Raw genomic sequence first — 18785 nt, 5'->3', positions numbered from 1 at the left:
ACCCGTTTTCATGCATATAGAGTGAATGGTAAGTTGCGCATTTTGAGCCGTAAACCACTCTCTTTAAAAAAATATCAATATTTTTCAAAAATTTGATTATTTTTGAGTGTTTTTGAGTGTTTATGAGTAGCGGGAGGGAATAGCCATTCTCTCCCGCTGCAGCGGGAGGGAATGATTCTCTCCCGCACGCTCGGAATGAGCAGCTTGCCATTCACTTTAGAGGCATGGAAACGGGTCTTTTTCATGCACGTGTTAAGAAAAAACAATTAATATAATTGAAAACCTTGTGTATTAAGTTGTTGATAATAATTAAATCTCATTTGGTACAAATAAATTCAAATCAGTTACGTAGTCACAACGTGCAGGGAAGAATACGATACTTGTGGACGAACCATCAGTATCCACACACGAGGTGAGTTAAGCGGACATAACGCTGAGTCCGCAGGACACAGAAGAGTTACAAGCAACTTGCCTGCAACGACCGTAAGTAACAACGGACACTCCTACGCCCACCAAACGCAGTCGCGGACAGAATAACGTCTGCGCAGACGAGTAGCGTGGGACATACTCAATTCTACAGTCCGCGTGTAACTCTAGTAACAGAAGGCTCTCGATCCGAAGGCTAGTTCTCTTAATATAAATAATTATTTGTAAACTCACGCAGCCCATCCTTATACCAAGTACGGTTTTTACATACTCAAAACGTACGCGAACGTACGCGAATATACAGCATTGTAACAGTTACGTACTGAAATGTATTGCAAATGTACGGTTTTAATTTTCATTCAGGTATGTGAATACAATTATAATTATTACTTAAAATGGTTGCACTAGAATTCAAAAACAAAAACTAAGCCGTATTAAAAAAAAAAAAGATTTTGCTATGCAATTTTGCTATAATGCGAGACTTACCGAATTATTTTATGCTATCAAAAATAATGATAATAATTAAGAAAAAATTTTAATCGATCATCAATTAAATTAATTTAATTAATAATTATTATTGATTTATTACTATTCAACATTAGTACTTATTTCCCTTGCTTTCAGAAAAATTAATTTTAAATTTTAAGTAATTAAAACCGAGTGAGATCAGTAGCGCGTTAGGAGTTAAATCAGACTAGTATTATATTATTGTTTATCGACTTTTCAACTTCGTCCTTGATAATATTTGGGTCGTTGTTTATCTCTGTATTTTTAAGTAATTTTCTATACGTAAAAAATTAATAAACCAAACCAACTCATGCTCGATTGATTACAAATTCTCAAACCGAAATTTTCTAAGTACAACACGTCGTCTGAACAGTGTGTATTCCTGACTGGCAGGCTTAAACTTTACAGATTCTGATTTTTATTTTCTGATTATTTTAGGTTATTTTTCCGGTACCTGGAGGCGATCCTTGTGAGAATTGCTTACATTGTCTTACAGAACTTGGTATTGGACTAAGAATGAATTCTATAGTAAGGTATGCAATCCATATACATAACGTAGATTTTTGCATAATTATACATACAAACAATCAATGCCGTTTCGGTGGTTTACATGAACTTGCTAAGTTAGACGTGCCTTGTACAAATATACGCGTAAATAAAGCATGGCACATAAACCGTGCTCACATGCACATTGACAGGATAGTCAACATCAGGAGCGTGCAATATTAGAAAGGAGGAATGGCTTAGGTCAGGAAACAAGAGGAAGGAAGAGAGAAAAAGAAAGGAAGGACGTATAGTTCCGCGGCAATAAACAAGAGTCTAAGCGCCACAACAGCCAAATAGCTACAAATTCGTTCAAAGATTCTCGAGACCAAGGTAACGAAACGGTAGCTACTATACTTGCAACGAAGATGTTTCTGTCACGAGCCACCATAGCGATCGAATGGATCTTGGATTCGTCTGCCTATTAAGAACGCCCAGTTACGCCTACAGACTCCACGTTAAAAAATAACTCACGATAATTCATACGCAAATCAAAAGTACAACGTCCCGCACCACCCTCGAACCAGAAAAACGATCAACCAAAATCATGCTTACCAAAAATAAGCCTTGTAAGGGAAGAGGAAAAGTAACTTAGCCACAGAATACTAACAAAGAAGGATCCCCAGGGGTACCTCACCGATTTTGATCATTTTGTAATATCTTGTAGTACTCGAGAAAATATTAGACACGTGTTTTTTCTTACGTGCTAACTCGTCGATTTAAGGGGTGAAAATCACCCCTGAAGTTTACCCCCAAAAACAGGTTTTTTCTAATATCTCAAAAACTATTTGGAGTTCTTAAATAAAACCAACGCCAAATTCTTTATTATAAAAAGACGCTACTATAGACACAACTTTTACACCAAATGGTGACAAACCCTATTGTTTTTAGGGGTAAATGTGAAATTTTTCGCTATTTTTTTTATCGAACAAAGTCAAGTTTATTATATTTAATCGCAATGAAGCGAGAAACAACTCTCAAGATAATTACTACGTAACTTGCCATGCCCGTTTCATTGAGCTTATAGTGTTTGTATAACGTTCTAATAAATAAAAAGAACATTTTAGTTGTTCACCAATAAAAACAGGAAAACGGGCATGGCAAGTTACGTAGTAATTATCTTGAAAGTTGTTCCGCGCTTCATTACAATTAAATATAATGAACTTGACTTTGTTTGATTGATCTGAGTTCTTTTCTATCTGTAATTTCGGTGCCGAATATATCAAAATCGCGTAACTTTTTACTTTTTTTAAAAGTTAATTTTTTTTAGAGATTTCAAACCTATTTAGTAAATTTTTTTAGTAAAGTATTTTATATTCGACGTTGAAAAAATAATATATTAGCATCTTTCGACCACAGCTTTTATGTAACATTTTTATCACTAACATGAAATTACTGATTGTTCTGATATACATGAAGCGCTCCACCTAGACCTCGTCATTAGTCACCCTGCTCACCTAGACACCGCCCTTGAATGATTTTTACACCTAGACACCAAAAACCACGGAGCCCACCACCTAGACCTAGTCATCAGCCACCTTGTAACCTAAACACCAAAAATCACGAAGCGCACCACCTAGACCTCGTCATCGGCCACCTTGTACATCTAGACACCGTCCTTGAATGATTTTTACACCTAGACACTAAAAAACACAGTCGCACCACCTAGACCTCATCATCAGCCACCCTGTTCACCTGGACACCGCCCTTGAATGATTTTTATATCTAGACAATAAAAACCACAGAGCGCACCACCTAGACCTCGTCATCAACCACCCTGTTTACCTGGACACAGCGTTCAAATGATTTTTACACCTAGACACCAAAAACCACGGTGCGAACTACCTAGAAGTCGTCATCGGCCACCCTGTACCTCTAGACACCTTCCTCGAATGATTTTTACACCTAGACACCAAATACTACGGAGCGCGCTACCTAGACCTAGTCATCAGCCACCTTGTACACCTAGACACCGCGTTCAAGTGATTTTTACACCTAGACACTAAAAACCACGGAGCCCACCACCTAGACCTAGTCATCAGCCACCTTGTACACCTAGACACCGCGTTCAAGTGATTTTTACACCTAGATACCAAAAACCACGTAAACAGTATCAGAAGATACAGTGTGCGTTATTTTAAGTATGCCGCCTATTAATCTCCTAGCAACAAAACGAAAGAATATATACGAAGAAAACCGGCGTGGCGACAATATTCAAGAGGAAGTTTGGAAATCCGCAAAGGAACAAACCCTAGCTGACTGGCAAAGACGATGGGACTCCAGTGAAAATGGGCGATGGACGCACCGCCTCATACCATGTATTGTTGGCTGGACCAATAGACGACACGGTGGAGTGAATTACTACTTTACGCAGTTTTTGAGCGGACATGGGTGCTTTCGAGCCTACCTACACCGCTTCAAGATAGAGGATAATCCAAATTGCCCAGTATGTTTGAAAACAAAGGAAGATGCAAAACATGTCTTCTGCAACTGTTTGCAATACGAAATGAAACGAGAGGAACTCGAGCGGTACCTTCAGGCTAGGGTGATTCCTGAGTCAATGATGATAGCTATGCTAGCGTCGAAAGATGGCTGGTGCGCAGTAAACAACTACGTAGGGACTATTATCAAGAAGGTTAGAAATGACGAAGAGAATAGGAGGGAAGAACATGTCGAAACAGCTGAATAAAACTGTTGCTAGATGAAGGCCACTAGGTAATAGATACAAATGCTCCTCGGACTGATGCAGAGGAACGTAGGTCACAGAGTTAAGCTCTCACTTCCCTGCCCGATGCAGAGGAACGTGGGAGCTAGGGTTGAGTACTTCTAAGTGCTCCTCAGACCGATGCTGAGAAACGTAGGTAACTGAGTTGAGTCCAGAGTCCCTCACCCGATGCAGAGGAACGGAGGTGTCAGGATTGAGTCTGTCCAGAGGATAGCCGGTCGATGCTGTTCGAAGTAGACGACCGGACGATGCGGCAGAAAGCAGACGGCTGGACGATGCAGAATGACGAAGACGAGTTTAATTCTAAACCCCACGGAATTATCACCTTGCTGGATGGGAGATGTACGGAAATGTCAAACTTCAAATGAGAAGCCAAAAAAAGGCTAGTTAATGGGCCCCACGGAAGTATTGTTCTGCCTACGCCACATAAAAAAAACACACACACATTGCTAAGAAAGAGCAAGGAGAGCCTTGGATTGATGCTAAAAAAACCGGAAATGTCACCGAACCAGCAGCATATTCAGAAGGAGGACAAGGCATCACAGACGATAGAAGCATCAAACGCGGTGACGACAAGAACGCTAAATAAGCGTAAGTCAATGTCATTAAACCAGGTACAAGAGTGACAAGAAAACTACGCTAAAAGAACAAGGAAAAATAAGGAAGTAGCATTTGTGGAAGTTGCACCAAAAATCCAATCACAGGTGTCTCCGGAAGAAAAGGCAGACCCACCCTGGTAGAAGGTTATTACCAGAAAGGAGAAAAAGAAAGAAAAGAAGAGAAAAAAGGAGATACGCGAAAGCACTAGTGCCAAAAACAAAAATGGCGCTAGAAAACCACGAGAGAGACTTACCAGGGCTGATGCAGTTGTTATAAAAGCTGCTGAAGGAAATTCGTACGCTGGTATTTTGAGGAAAATGAAAGCGGACCCTAATCTGATGGTGCTTGGTAACAGCGTAAATAAGATACACAAAACGGTGGCAGGAGATCTTATTTTGGAGCTACGACGCACCAAAGACGTGAAAACGCAGGAACTTTAAGAAGCGGTTAAAGCGGTGTTGGTAAAAGAAGCCACAATCAAGAGGCTTCAGCATGAAGTGGTCTTTAAAATAAAAGACCTGGATATGCTAACCTCTAAGCAGAATATTCTAGAAGCCCTGAGTAAAGAGTTTCCAGAAGAGAAGGAAGTAGTAGAGCAGACATCCGTAAAGACTCTCCGGAAAACTTATGGAGATACGCAGAATGCCGTCGTACAGCTGCCTGTCCAGATTGCACAAAAGGCGATCGCACGGGATAGCTTAAAGTAGGTTGGGTTAATTTCAGAATCAGGGAGATTAGTCAAGAGACACGATTACCTAGATGCTATAAATGCGTGGGTTTTAGCTATATCGCGAACAAGTGTACAGAGACGTACGACCGAGGTAAATGCTGTTCTAAGTGCGGAACGAAAAAACATGCAGCGAAAAGTTGCACGAACGCGCTGAGTTGCATTTTCTGCCGGGAAAAGAATGGAGAATCAAAGAGTGACCATGCAGCTGGTAGCTATACTTGCCCAGCCTACCAAGCTGCATTAAAAGTAGTAAAGCATTAAAAGTACTAAAGAACCAACGGAAATAAAGATAGTACAGATAAATCTAAACAACTGTGAGACAGCACAGGAACTACTCAATCAGTATGTCCGCGAGAAAGAGGTAGACGTAGCTATTGTGTGCGAAAAATATAAGGATCTAGACGAACCATCGTGGATAATGGACCCTACGGGTACGGCAGCAGATGGAGTGAAATACGCGAGGCATTCCAGAAGCAGGATGTGCCCTTATATATAAGAAGGATTATGTCCGACTACTTGAAGGACAGAATTCTATTATATGACACTGGGGACAGTACCAAGATATATAAAGTTACAAGAGGCATCCCCCAAGAGTCAGTACTTGGCCCACTGACTTGAAATATCATGTACCAGAGGTACTAAAGCTACAATTACCTGAAGGAGCAACAGTCGTAGGATTTGCTGACGACATAGCAGTAGTGGTAGTAGCGAAACATTAAGAAGAGTTGACAGACATAGCTGAAGAGTCAACCCGTAGAATACACGAATGGCTAACAGAGACGGGACTGGAACTAGCTAGTCACTTAACGGAAGTTATTCTCATTTCCAGTAGAAAGAATATGGAGGAAATCATACTGACGGTGGATGGACATGAGATCGTTTCTCAACCAACCATCAAATACTTGGGCATCACCATCGATGCAAGACTAAGTTTTAAACAGCATCTGAAAATAGTCAGTGATAAAGCAGCAAAAGTTGGGGCTGCTCTATCACGATTGATGCCAAATGTAGAAGGGCCATCTCAGAAGCGAAGGTTATCTTCAGACTCTCAGTTCAGTAACTTCTGAGTCGATTATGATGGCCTTGCTGACTTCAGAAAATGGATGGTGCGCAGTCAGCAGACATTTTCAAGAAATTAAGAAAAGACGAAGAAGACGAAGAGGCTGAGTATGTACGTGTGTGTGTGACACAGAAAATGATGGATGACTATAGTGATGACGACCACATCAACCAGAAGCGGGCAAAAGCCTCTCGCCCCCTTGCGAAGCATTGCTTGACGGTGGTACTGCGAGGTTCAGGTGCATTAAAGATGGAGCTAGGTACCTTTACCGAATGTCGATAAAGGCAAAGAGGGCGTTTCATTTCACGGCTAGGTGTTTTTTTTCCCTGGCCGTAAGGGGAATGAGTTTAGTCGGTGAGAATCTGACACACGGCTGACATGGGAGATGGGGCTGTTTCGATGACCCTATAAAGAAGGTCATGCTATGGTATTTCTAAGATTTTTCCTAATATTTCTTTTTCTGAGAGAGAAAAAAAACACACACACACTTAACCTAAAAACACTAAACGCAAACAAACACAAAACAGGATTAACTAAAAAAAGTGAATGAGTCAGAAGAATAATCAATATTGCAAACTGCAAGTTTCTATATTTTGCCTTCAGAATATAAATGTTGAAGTATGACTCATAAAATTAAAACCACATAAATACAGACTAATGATTGCGTAATATGAAACTTATTATTGTGTGTATATTTGTATTTAGGCAAAATATAGAGCATTTATTATCTTATGCAAATTACTTAGTATTTTAATTATTTAGTTTGGGTACATTGTGGTACAGAGCAGGACAGTAGGATGAGGTAAATTCAATAACACTATTTTTTTACGTTGGGTAATATTTGGGGGCACGGAGCCTTTATTCACTTTATTTATTAGGATTATATTGAATGCTTATGAAAGAAAATACGCGGAATCATTAAGTCATTGAAATGGACTATGTTATACACGGACTTGTTACACTAAAATAATAATTGATTGTATTGTTTACTAAGTGAGAAAATGATGCAACGAAAGATGCGAGTTCAAAGTCGTTGAGATGCGCACTGTGTGTGTGTGTTGCTGCCCCTAAAAGTGACCCGATATTTCTGGCTGCTGACGTAGAATAAGATACTATTATGTTAGTATGCTGAGATGAGATGTTGGTTAGATTGTGGTGAAAAAGGTTACATTAGAAATGATTTTCAAGTAAACTTGTTGTTGTACCATGCCTGCGACACAAGCGTGTGCCTGGTTTTTCAACAGGTCTTACAGACTGAATAAATGGTTAGTGGTAGTTAAAAAGAAACGCGAATGTTGAGTAGAAAAATATTAAATAGCGATTTGAGAGTGACTTATAATAAAACACGTACACATGACCGCAAGTGAAAAAATGAAGGTGATCGTTTTGTGCGTATCAGTTGTTAGGCAGCACAAGATTGTTAAAGCGATATGTATAATAATTCTGATCGTTGTGCGTCTTAGGACAACCGGGTGGGGTTTGACGTAGCCAGCCCAGCCGGACGGCGTATAGCGGTACTTTTACGTCTCGTCGGAGAGGAATCAGTTATTAGTATTTTTGTGCTGAGTTTCTCCAAAACAGGAAAAACTCCGCGGATTAGTCCGCAAGGGAGATCCCCGGATGCACTGGGCTAGTGTAAAATAAGATCAGATACACTTGATTCCTGAGCAGACTGGATTCGTCGCACTACAGGAAAACTAGCTTTCATCTATAATATATAGTGGTAATTTATTAGCAATTAAAAGTCAAGCAAAAAATTTACGTAATTGTATTGGTAACATAATATGACATGCTTCGTCAAATATATTGAAAATTCCTTTTTCATTTTCTACTAATCTCATATCTATAAAAGTTGGATAAAAGTTTTTAAATCATGAAAAAAAGTAACTCCTTTTACCCCCTTAACTCGATGTAAAATTAATTTCATATAAAATAATTATTGTTCTTTGGGTACAACAAAAATTAATCTTCCTAGCGTATTGCTATGATTATTACATCTAACCCATTTTTTTTTAGAAAAAGTATAGTTTATTTCAGTTTAAACCACGCTGTAAGTGTCTTTCCACAGTATAATGCACTCAAATATGTATTGTTTTCATCAAATTTAATTGGTTGTTAATCTGGCATATAAAGAGCTAAGGATTGTACAGTATGTGAATTTCCACATATAGGTTATTCATGTATTCTCCATCCAGCTTCCATAGGGCTTAAGTATCTATAGTCTACATGATTTGTAACTTCATCATATACTAAAGGGTTTGAATCTTTTTTTCTATCAGATTATTAATTTCATTATGTATCAAAGGGTTTGAATCTTTTTTTGTTTGTATTCTAATTAAAGCTCTATCATGACCTTTGAGTGAAAATTTGATACTCATGATTAAAGCACAATATTCTGTATTTATGTGACGATTGTTTTTTGTTTAAAGAGTTGGATTATAGGGTACTACTGTAGAATTATCAACATTTACAATTTCATCATCAATCCTCGTATCATTATGATAATTTCTACTTTTATCGTTACGTCCACGATATCTAGGAAACCTTTATTTTCAAACTGAGTCGCGTCTCAAAAATGTTTTGGAAATTTTTAGAGGAATTTTCTGTTTCTGGATTATAACATGAAGAGTCATCCTTTAGACGGGCTATGTAACATATGTTTCATCAATAAATCTCTCAGTTTGACATCATCATCAAGAATTTCCGCACCAATATGTTTGTCAATTTTATCTGGATTTGTTAGTTTATCTTTAGGATCTAATGTGAATAACATATGAGCATGTAGAAGACCACTTTTTTTTTAATTCTATTACATAAACGTGAGCTGTAAAATAAGATAAAAGTCAGATAAAAGTGCAGTAAATTTTGCATAGAATAACCTCACTACTATAGGTGCAATATCATAATACAAGTAAATCTCGGGAAAAATTTTTTCAATATTTGATTTAACTCGGGCCAATTTGGATTAGTTGTCATTGTAACAAATAAATCTGGATCACTACTAATTTTCTTTACTGTAGTCATAATATCTAAGAATTTTTTATTTTTTCTAAATATTGGTTAATCTTTGGAATTTCAGAAATAATAAAAATATGTTCACGAATCAGTTTTGAATTTTTTCTTTAGTCTTATTTCAGTATCTTCTAAATCGTCATATATATATATATATATATATATATATATATATATATTGCGACGTATAGCCTGTCGTGCGAGTCGTGCCGCGAAACAAAGGAGCTAACTCTGGACAAGCCCAGAACGCGACACGAGCCGGATTGACGAGTGCGCATCGCAGCCGCGCATATGTGAGAGCACCGCGGTAGCACGGCGGGGCGAGCGAGAGCAACCGAGAGAGAGAGAGAGAGAGAGAGAGAGAGAGAGAGAGAGAGAGGGACTCGCGCGCGAAGCCGCATATCGTCGCGGAGTCGATACGACTAGTGGGTGGAGCGCGCGTACACCACTAGCGCGCACCACTAACCGAGCTATGCCACCGCATTGGCGCAGTCCGGTGCGCTAGTAGGAGTCCCGTGCACCGTAACTGCACGATGACTTAAATTCAACTACAGCGCTAGATGACGCGTCAGGACGATCTGACATGTTCGCGCTATTTCTCTCTCTCTCTCTCGCTCGTTAGACGCTGACGGAAGAGAGCGTCCGTGCGGTTGACGCCGTTTCCGTCAGCGTCTAACTCGCTCGTTAGACGCTGATGGAAGAGAGCGTCCGTGCGGTGTTGCCCCGCCGGCAATAATATAGAGGGCGCGGATTCGAGTTTCCGGGAACACACAGGACTCCTAGGACGAACGAGACTTCCTTCTCAGCAGAATTGTCTCAACGGCTGACCCGAACAGACGTATTTCACAACCACCGACCATCTTCCCGTAGATTCAGAGATTTAGATTTTAGATTTATATGTTTTTATTGTTGTACATTATGTAGTACATATTTAAATATAGTAAAAATACAGATAAGTTCAACAATTGTTGTGTAAGAAGTGATAGTGTGAAGAGTAAATGGAATGAGGTAAAATGATGGATGGGTGTGTCTGTTTGTGTCATGTTTGCGTGTTTTCCAATTTAAAGAAGTATAATTTAGCTGTTTGTTTAAGACTATTTGAGGCAGCCCAGCCCATTATCCTCTCGGCGTTAGCACTCATCCTGACAGAGCAGGAATCAAGCTCCTCGAGGTGGCATTGGCTGTAGATCTGCAGGTCACCCGCATAGATTAGATGGGACACATCTGAATCTATGCAAAAGCCAATATCATTGATGTACAACGCGAACAACAAGGGGTCTAAAACTGACCCCTGTGGAACACCGGTGTTTAATAGTAGAAAAGTTGAGAGCTCGTCGTTGTCACCAATGATGGCCTGTTCTCTTCCCGTGAGGTAAGATGCAAGGCAGCAGATAACCTGCTTGGAAAAGACAAAAGGGGATAGCTTTTCGAGTAGCTTGACGTGACACACAGTATCAAACGCCTTGCTAAAATCAAATTGAAGTAGCAGAGTGACCCTCTTCCTGTCTATCCCAAGCCTGACATCATCAGTCAGCTTAATTAAGCCAGACTGCGTGCTGTGGCCAGTGCGAAAGCCAGTTTGGAAATTGTCAAGGTCAAGTCTTGTTTCAAGATATTCAGAGATTTGCTTGTGCACCAGCCACTCTACGCCTTGAACAGGAAACAGAGTAAAGAGATCAGACGGTAGTCAATTATAGCTGTTGGAGAGTTAACTTTGTTTAGTGCTCTTACGATCGATGATTTCCAGGCCGAAGGAAAGCGTGCCTCGCTCAGAGACAGGTTAAAAATTTGACAATGTAAGGGAGCGAGTATTGGCAGTGCTTTGGAGATTACAACATGTGGGATGCCATCGCTTCCCCTGGCCGCAGGTACTCCTCAACAGATGGAGCTTGAGGGTCGTTTGAGATGGAGCTAAAGTTTTTGTTGAGAGCATCTGAAGAGAACCGAGCAGGTGAAGGAGATTTAGAGGTAGTAATACCAAGATTTTCAAGCTCTTTCCAGATCTCTGCAACGTCGGTCAAGGTAGACAAGCGTGAATAGTAGTAATTCAGCCTGGCTTCCTCAACCTGTTTATGAGCGTTGTCCCTTGCAATTCTATAGAAGTATAGATCCCAAGGTAAACGACTTCTGCGAAAGCGCCTGTAGAGTCTGTTCCTTTCAGTTAAAAGGTCACGAAGAGCCGCGGTAAATCACGGGTGACGTTTACGTCCAGGTGTCACAGTCTTTAATGGGGCAAGATGATTTATGGCGTTCGTGATGTGAGCGTTAAGAATGGTAATGCATTCGTCAAGTGATGGCGTGGTGAAGGATGATCAGTCACATGTGCTAAGAAAGTCCCTTAGCTTCTCGGCGGTGATTCCTTTAAAGTTTCTGTAAGAGTATGTGTCAGGTACGTAGCGTAGAATCTGTACGTCGAGAGTGGCCGTGATAAGGTCGTGTCCGTTGATGAAAGGTGCGTCTGTCTTCCAGTATGAGATCAGGCGATCCTGCTCATCAATTAAGCATAGGTCAAGCCAGGTATTAGAGTCCTGTCTGTGATGGGTTGCACCATATGGCACAGAAGTGAGGGAGTTCTCATCTATGAAGGCCCTGATGAAATTGGCGTCTTCAGATGAAGAAAGCTGATCGGCATTAAAGTCACCTATGATGACCTTCGTGGAGTAGTTGTGCATAAGTGTTGTTAGTTGTTCAATGAAATTACTTCCCTGGATAAAGGGTGAGTGAGGAGGACGATACACAACCCCCACGAAGATAGGCGATACTCCCTTAGCTGTGATTTCACAAAAAAGATACTCCGGCTTACCTGGCTTGTCTGACCATTCGCCGTCAGATGACGAGATAACGCTAGCCGTCAATGAAAGATGAATGTAGAGGGCCACACCTCCACCGTTCCTGTTTCTGTCCCGTCTGTGCAAAGTGTAACCATCCAGTGAAGGGATCGATGATATCTTGTCACTTAGCCAGGTCTCAGTTACAGCTATTACGTGAAAGGGGGAACGAGTGGACAAGAAGAGCCTGATCATCTCAATGTGACCCGTAAGGGAATTCGCATTGAAATGACAGACCCTTAGACCCTCGGACAGAGACGTTTTAGAGGCACATGTGGATGAGTTGGATGATTTAGATGGTGGTTTTGGTGGAATGATATGTGTGTGTGTGTGTTAGTGTGTGGTATCCATGCTGGCTGTTGGTGGCGTACGGGCTAAAAAATCCTCAAGATCAGCGTCTGTAGAGATGATGGTGGCCCGTTCGCTCTCCTCGCCAGAACGGATGTAGACTATCCCGTCCCTCACGAAAGAGCGGCACCCCCCCCCCTCTTCTTTGCCTCTAACCTGGCCTTTATACGTAGCTTGTGAATGTCTGGTGAAAGCAGCTCGTTTATGTTAATAAGTTCCTGGTGGTTTGGGTGGAGAGCTCTCGCTTCCTCCAGTAGGGCAGCATCCAGTTCGCTAGTGTGGAGTTTGCGTTTCCTGGCTTTGGCCACGATGATGGAGCGGGCAAGCGCACTGGAAGAGAGAGCGACAGCTAGAGGTGGTAATCTGCTGTGACCTTGCACATTGATGTTGGTTGCGTCAAGTCTCCCCATGATCCTGACGGTTGCCACATCCCGCCTAAGGACCGTGGGATCCAGTGCAGCCAGGACGGTATAAGCCAGGAGTTACAGTGATGTCTCCTGGGTATAGGCCAGGCCTTAGATCACCACCACATTATTCACACACACCAGCTCGCTGCGGAGGTTGTTGATCTCTTCACAGGCAGGAGCAGTGCTGATGTGCTGCTGCTCTGCGGGGCTCCTTGACGACAGCTCTAAATATTGTGCCTGCAGCTCAGAGATGGAGGACTCAACATTGTTTAGTCGAGTCTTGAGTGCAGGCAAGTCGTCAACGTGTGGAACTGCTGATTACACAACTCGCAGGTCTTCATTTTTCCTCTAGCTGTTTTATTGCAGTGTGCACACGTGACGGGCAATTCGGCGTTCTTCCCACCAATTCCGCTCATTTTAGGTGTTATTATTGAGTCTCTGTCGACAACTTACTGGCAGTCGATAACGTAGAGAGAGTTTCAGGATAGTGGCAGTAGGCAAGTTATCGACTGAGCCAGAGACTTGGTACTCTCGAAGCCAGATGGAGTGCTAATCGAGAGAGAGGTAAGATTTGACCTGTTCTATCCAACAGGTGGCTACACGTGGTTGACTTTGAGGAAAAAATAGACGCCGTGCAGCGAAGAGAAAGCCGTGCGAATTTGCAGGTTAGGTTACAGCGACAGATGTTTAAGCAGAAAAGTAGCATTGAAAGAAGTTGCAGCCTCCAGTGATTATTATCTCACGTTGAAGGTTGCAGAAAAGTGCATGCAACGATCTACGAAACAATAGGCCCGAAGGCAGGGTGCGACAGTAAGAGTGCTATGAAAAATGAGCAAAGCGGAACAGAGAGAGAGAGAGAGAGAGAGAGATAGAGAGAAGTAGCCGAGGAGTAGAAGGAAGTTGGAGTTTTGAAGAAGATGATTAAGTAAGTCGTTGCATATTCGGCATGAGGGCATTATTTATTGTACGGTATATGTATTGGTTGAGGTACGCGACGCGGCACAAAATTACGTGTGTCAAGAACGAGTGAATACTCGTTTCGGTGCGTTGAGACGCGGTCGATCCAATCGGATCCCGCCATTGCAATAAAATCTTTTGAGCCGCTGTCGATTGCTGAGCAATCCAGCACCGTACCCGGAGAATTGTTCAAGCCTCTGTTGATCGGTAAGCGATCCAGAAGTCGCCGGTTTATTGCGTAGCGCTGCTGTTGATCACCATGCGATCCAACCTTGAATTAGAAGAATTATCGAGCCCATGTTGATCAAAAGATCTAGCATTTAGGAGAACCTTAGGTCGAGCCGCCGTTGATCTTTAAGGTCCGGCAACACGAGTTTGCCAAATAATACCTGCGTGGCGTCATCGCCAATCAAGCGGCTGTAACGTTATCCCTTCAGCGAGTAGTAATCGCGGCATCGCCTTACGAATAGCCGTTGTTCGTATCGCCACGGAAACGTTCCGTATTTCGGTGGTTTTCGCGACGTTCTACGATTTTTCGCGCATTTTAGCAATGATTCGCACAGTGGAAAAGGTGGCAACAACGAATGATTACCAGCCAATTTCCAAGGGGCGAATCGAACAGGAAAACGCCATATTGACGGACGCCGCGTCCATTGATCGCGACGCCGACGCCATTTTGGGCGAGTCAAATACGGATTTTAGAGTCACGGAAGCACGGTTTGTCTTGTTTGTTGATTTCTAGTAAAAGTTCGTTATCTGTTCGTCAAATCAATAATCGGGTATTATCGTGTTTAGTTTTTGTGAGTTCGTTTATCATCGAATAACATCGCGTCTCGAGTCGAAGCTGAGTTATTGCAAGAAAACTTGTAATCAGACCAAGTCTGATCCATCCTGGGGGTTGCAGAATATACGATTATTGTCGTTCAGAATAAACCGTTGTGTAACAAGCTTTATTTCTACATCTCTGCCACGCCAGGCATACCTGCTAGTTGTTTATGTGATTCGTAAGTCTCAGCTCCTCCTCCCCCCTTCTCCCCCTCCCCCTCCTTATACCACTCTTCATACCCATCCTCAAAATAACCAAGAATCGTTTCAAAAATCATGTTATTTTTTAGGGCCCAAGGATCCTCCTCCCCTCTCCTCAGCCCCTCCTCATACCCCTCCTCATGCCCCTCCTCCTGCCCCTCCTCATAGTCTTAGTATATCCTAATATATCCTTCTTGTATGATAATACTCATGTCCATCTTGTATAATAATATTCATTTTAAAGATGAAAATACTTTTTCTAGACCTAAAAGTATTTTTATCTTTTAAAGTATCGTTTAAGTTAGCAAAAAATGCACAACACAATTTTGTGTTTTATGTAAGATAAAAGAATTCAATTTTCTTATATTACTGATACTAAGTAGAATTTGAAAATGTAATTTTCTTTCTAATGTACTTATTAACAAGCTGTAGTAAATGTTGCAGACTTCATATTTATCTCAACTCTTTTTGCGCATCTTTATATTTTGTCCCATATTTGTATATTATATATTCACAAATTTTTAGTATATTTGAAGAAGCATGTGTTGTTATGTTACCATTTCAATTACGAAAATTTTTTTCATGGTATTTTTTGTCAGAAAATATACAAGGTAAATCAATTTGGAAAAAATTTAAAGAATTTTTTATTGAGGATTTTAATGAAAATAAAGAAAATAATGCACTTATACAAATTAATGATATATTGTCTTCGGAAGACATGTGTTGTAAAGACTTTGGTCTACAAACACCAGATTTTACTTTAATTAGAAAAATTATCAAAAAGATCAAAAAATTGTCATAAAATGCAAAGAGATGTTTGATAATATGTATTGTAAATTAAACACAGATCAAAAACATATTTTGAAATATTAACTAATGGTGTAGAGAAAATTCATTTTATAGATAGACCAGGTGGATCAGGAAAAACATTTTTATATAAAACCATAATATATTATTATGTAATACGCGAACGATATTCGCGTTTTTCGTACCTATTAATAGGGACTAAAGTGACTCTTTTTTGACCGGCGGGCAAAAAAGTTATTTTAGCGGGCAATAAAACCCTTTATTGCCCGCATATTCAAACAGCGGGCAATAATAGCCTTTATTGCCAGCTAAAAAGTCTTTATTGCCCGCAAAATTTTTTTTTTGTAATTAAAAAAAAAAGTTGATTTTGATAAATTTGCATTATTTATTTATTTTATATAATGTTTGAACAAGACAAGAGCACGGTTGCCGTGTCAAAAAATCACATCAGTCCCTCTTAACACGTACGAAAAAACGCGAAAATACGTCCGCGCGTTACATAAAATATGGTGTGCACCAAGGGCTAAGTGGGCTTTTTTAGGCCGAGTGTGGATTTTGCAGTACGAGTCAAGGCGAGTTAGCCCGAGCCGAAGGCGAGGGCGTTTACGAGCCGCAGACGAGACAATATACTATTATCTATCAATTGGAAAAAATATTTTATCAATGGCTTGGACAGGAATAACATCAATATTATTGCCGAGAGGAATCACAAGTCACAGAACGTTTAGATTACCTTTAGATTTAACTAACATTACCGTTTCTTTTTTTAAGTTAGAATCTGACAAAAAAAAAATTACGTGAAGTAGATGTTATTATTTGGGATGAAGCTTCTATGATTCCTAAAAAAGCTTTAGAAATTATACATAAAACTTTAAAAGATGTTTGTAATAACGATTTACATTTTGGTGGTAAGTTAATGGTTTTAGGAGGTGATTTCCGTCAAATTTTACCCGTTATTAAAAATAGTTTTCGAGATACAATTATCGAAAATACAATTAAATACTCTATATTATAGCATTCGCGAAGGATTACCACCTCATGAACTTAATTTAAAAATTAGTTCAATTGTTATGTTAATAAGAAACTTGAGTATATCAGATGGTTTATATAATGTAATACGATTAAAAGTTAGCAAATTATTAAAGTATGATATTGAAGCAGAAATTATAACTAGAGATAAAATAAGGAATAAAGTTTTTATACCTAAAATTACTTTAAATACCGCAAATTCGTCTTCATTGCTATTTATTTTATATAGAAAACAATTTCCTCTAGTCTTAGCATTTGCTATGACTATCAATAAATCTCAAGGTCTAAGTTTTGATAACGTGGGCTTATACTTCAAAAAACCATTATTTTCTCATGGCCAATTGTTTGAAGCTTTATCAAGATGCAATAATCATAATCAATTATTTATTCAAATTGAAAATGAAAACGATTCAGAAATCGAAAACATAGGTTGGAATAAAATTTTTTAATTCATAGAAAATTAGCAACGAGATTTTTTAAATCTATGATTCAACAGAAATTGATAAAATAATGATGCACTAATATGTTTAATGTTACTACACTTTTTTATAATAAATAATTTCAGCATGGATTGGAATCCGGTTTAAAATTTTGTGATCCGAATGGACAATATGGATTATTTACGTAAAATAAATAATAAAATTACAGAACATGAACGCGATGAGGTAAATTATGAAAATTATTTGATTAATTTGCTACAAGAACACGACGAAAATGAATTGAATATATTCAATAGAAAGATTGAAATTTATGAAATTTTTAATAATGGAATTGTTCAACATTATTCTAGTTTAGATGAAATTCCTACTGATATAACTTTAAATGTTCAATGTATTTTGAAACTACGTAACAAAAATAATCTTATATCTAAATCTTTGATTAATGATTTGAATGCTTATGTAACATATATTTTGAATATTGCTAATATTGTATATCACATCAATTTAACAACAAAATAAAATTTAACAGTAACGTTTATTATTTATCTAATCAAAATAATTAAAATTAACAATACTGCAGAATATTAACAATCGCTGCATTGGCCATATTATTAAATTCAAATCTAAAACTATATTAATTTATTTTTAAAAAAAGCGGATTAGGCTTTATGGGGATACCACTTTATTTGTTTTTAAAATTTTAATAAATAATGAACACATATACTCTTATAAAGTTTTTACAATGCTAAGTATAAACACGTAAAGGTGATAACAATAAAACAGCAAAAGACAATGCTAAGTATAAGCACATTAAAGTGTCAACAATACAAAAGCAAAAGTCAATGCTAAGTATAAGTACATTAAAGTGTTAACAATACAAAAGCAAGAAAAAAAAATTATAAGAATCATTTTTTACTTCAAACCAAATATAACTTTAACAAAAAATTTTTACCTCATGTGTGGTGTGGAAAAAATAGAAAAGTAAAATGTAAAGTTAAATTATTAACAAAAATTATTGTCGTATTAATAATTAATCAACCATAAAATGAGCTGCAGGGGCAGGGGGGTGCAGGGGGAATATATATGAAAAAACTATATAATATAGGTATATATATATATATATATATATATATATATATATATATATATATATATATATATATATATATATATATATATATATATATATATATATATATATATATATATATATATATGTTAGGGTAGTAATAAATTTACCGAACTAACAAAGTAATGTTGTATGATAATGCGGATGATAGCTTACTCTCCCATACGGGGGAGATCAGTACTTCGCACTGATTGTCGCGGCGGAGCTGTTT

The 18785-nt window shown here is 38.9% G+C and overlaps 1 protein-coding gene across 1 annotated transcript in view; it reads left to right on the top strand.

The window, feature by feature from the left end:
* The window catches only part of LOC107981889, a 1212633-nt gene that overhangs the window by 765512 nt on the left and 428336 nt on the right, over window positions 1–18785 (top strand). Inside the window, exon 7 of the mRNA XM_031924057.2 lies at window positions 1372–1466. Coding sequence (XP_031779917.1) covers window positions 1372–1466 — 95 coding nt within the window. The remainder of the gene's footprint in view (window positions 1–1371; window positions 1467–18785) is intronic.

This window comes from Nasonia vitripennis (assembly GCF_009193385.2).
Source record: "Nasonia vitripennis strain AsymCx chromosome 2 unlocalized genomic scaffold, Nvit_psr_1.1 chr2_random0004, whole genome shotgun sequence".
In the NCBI taxonomy this organism is placed as follows: domain Eukaryota; kingdom Metazoa; phylum Arthropoda; class Insecta; order Hymenoptera; family Pteromalidae; genus Nasonia; species Nasonia vitripennis.
Note: the sequence above shows the minus strand (reverse complement) of the source record. Positions and strands in the feature narration are given on the sequence as shown.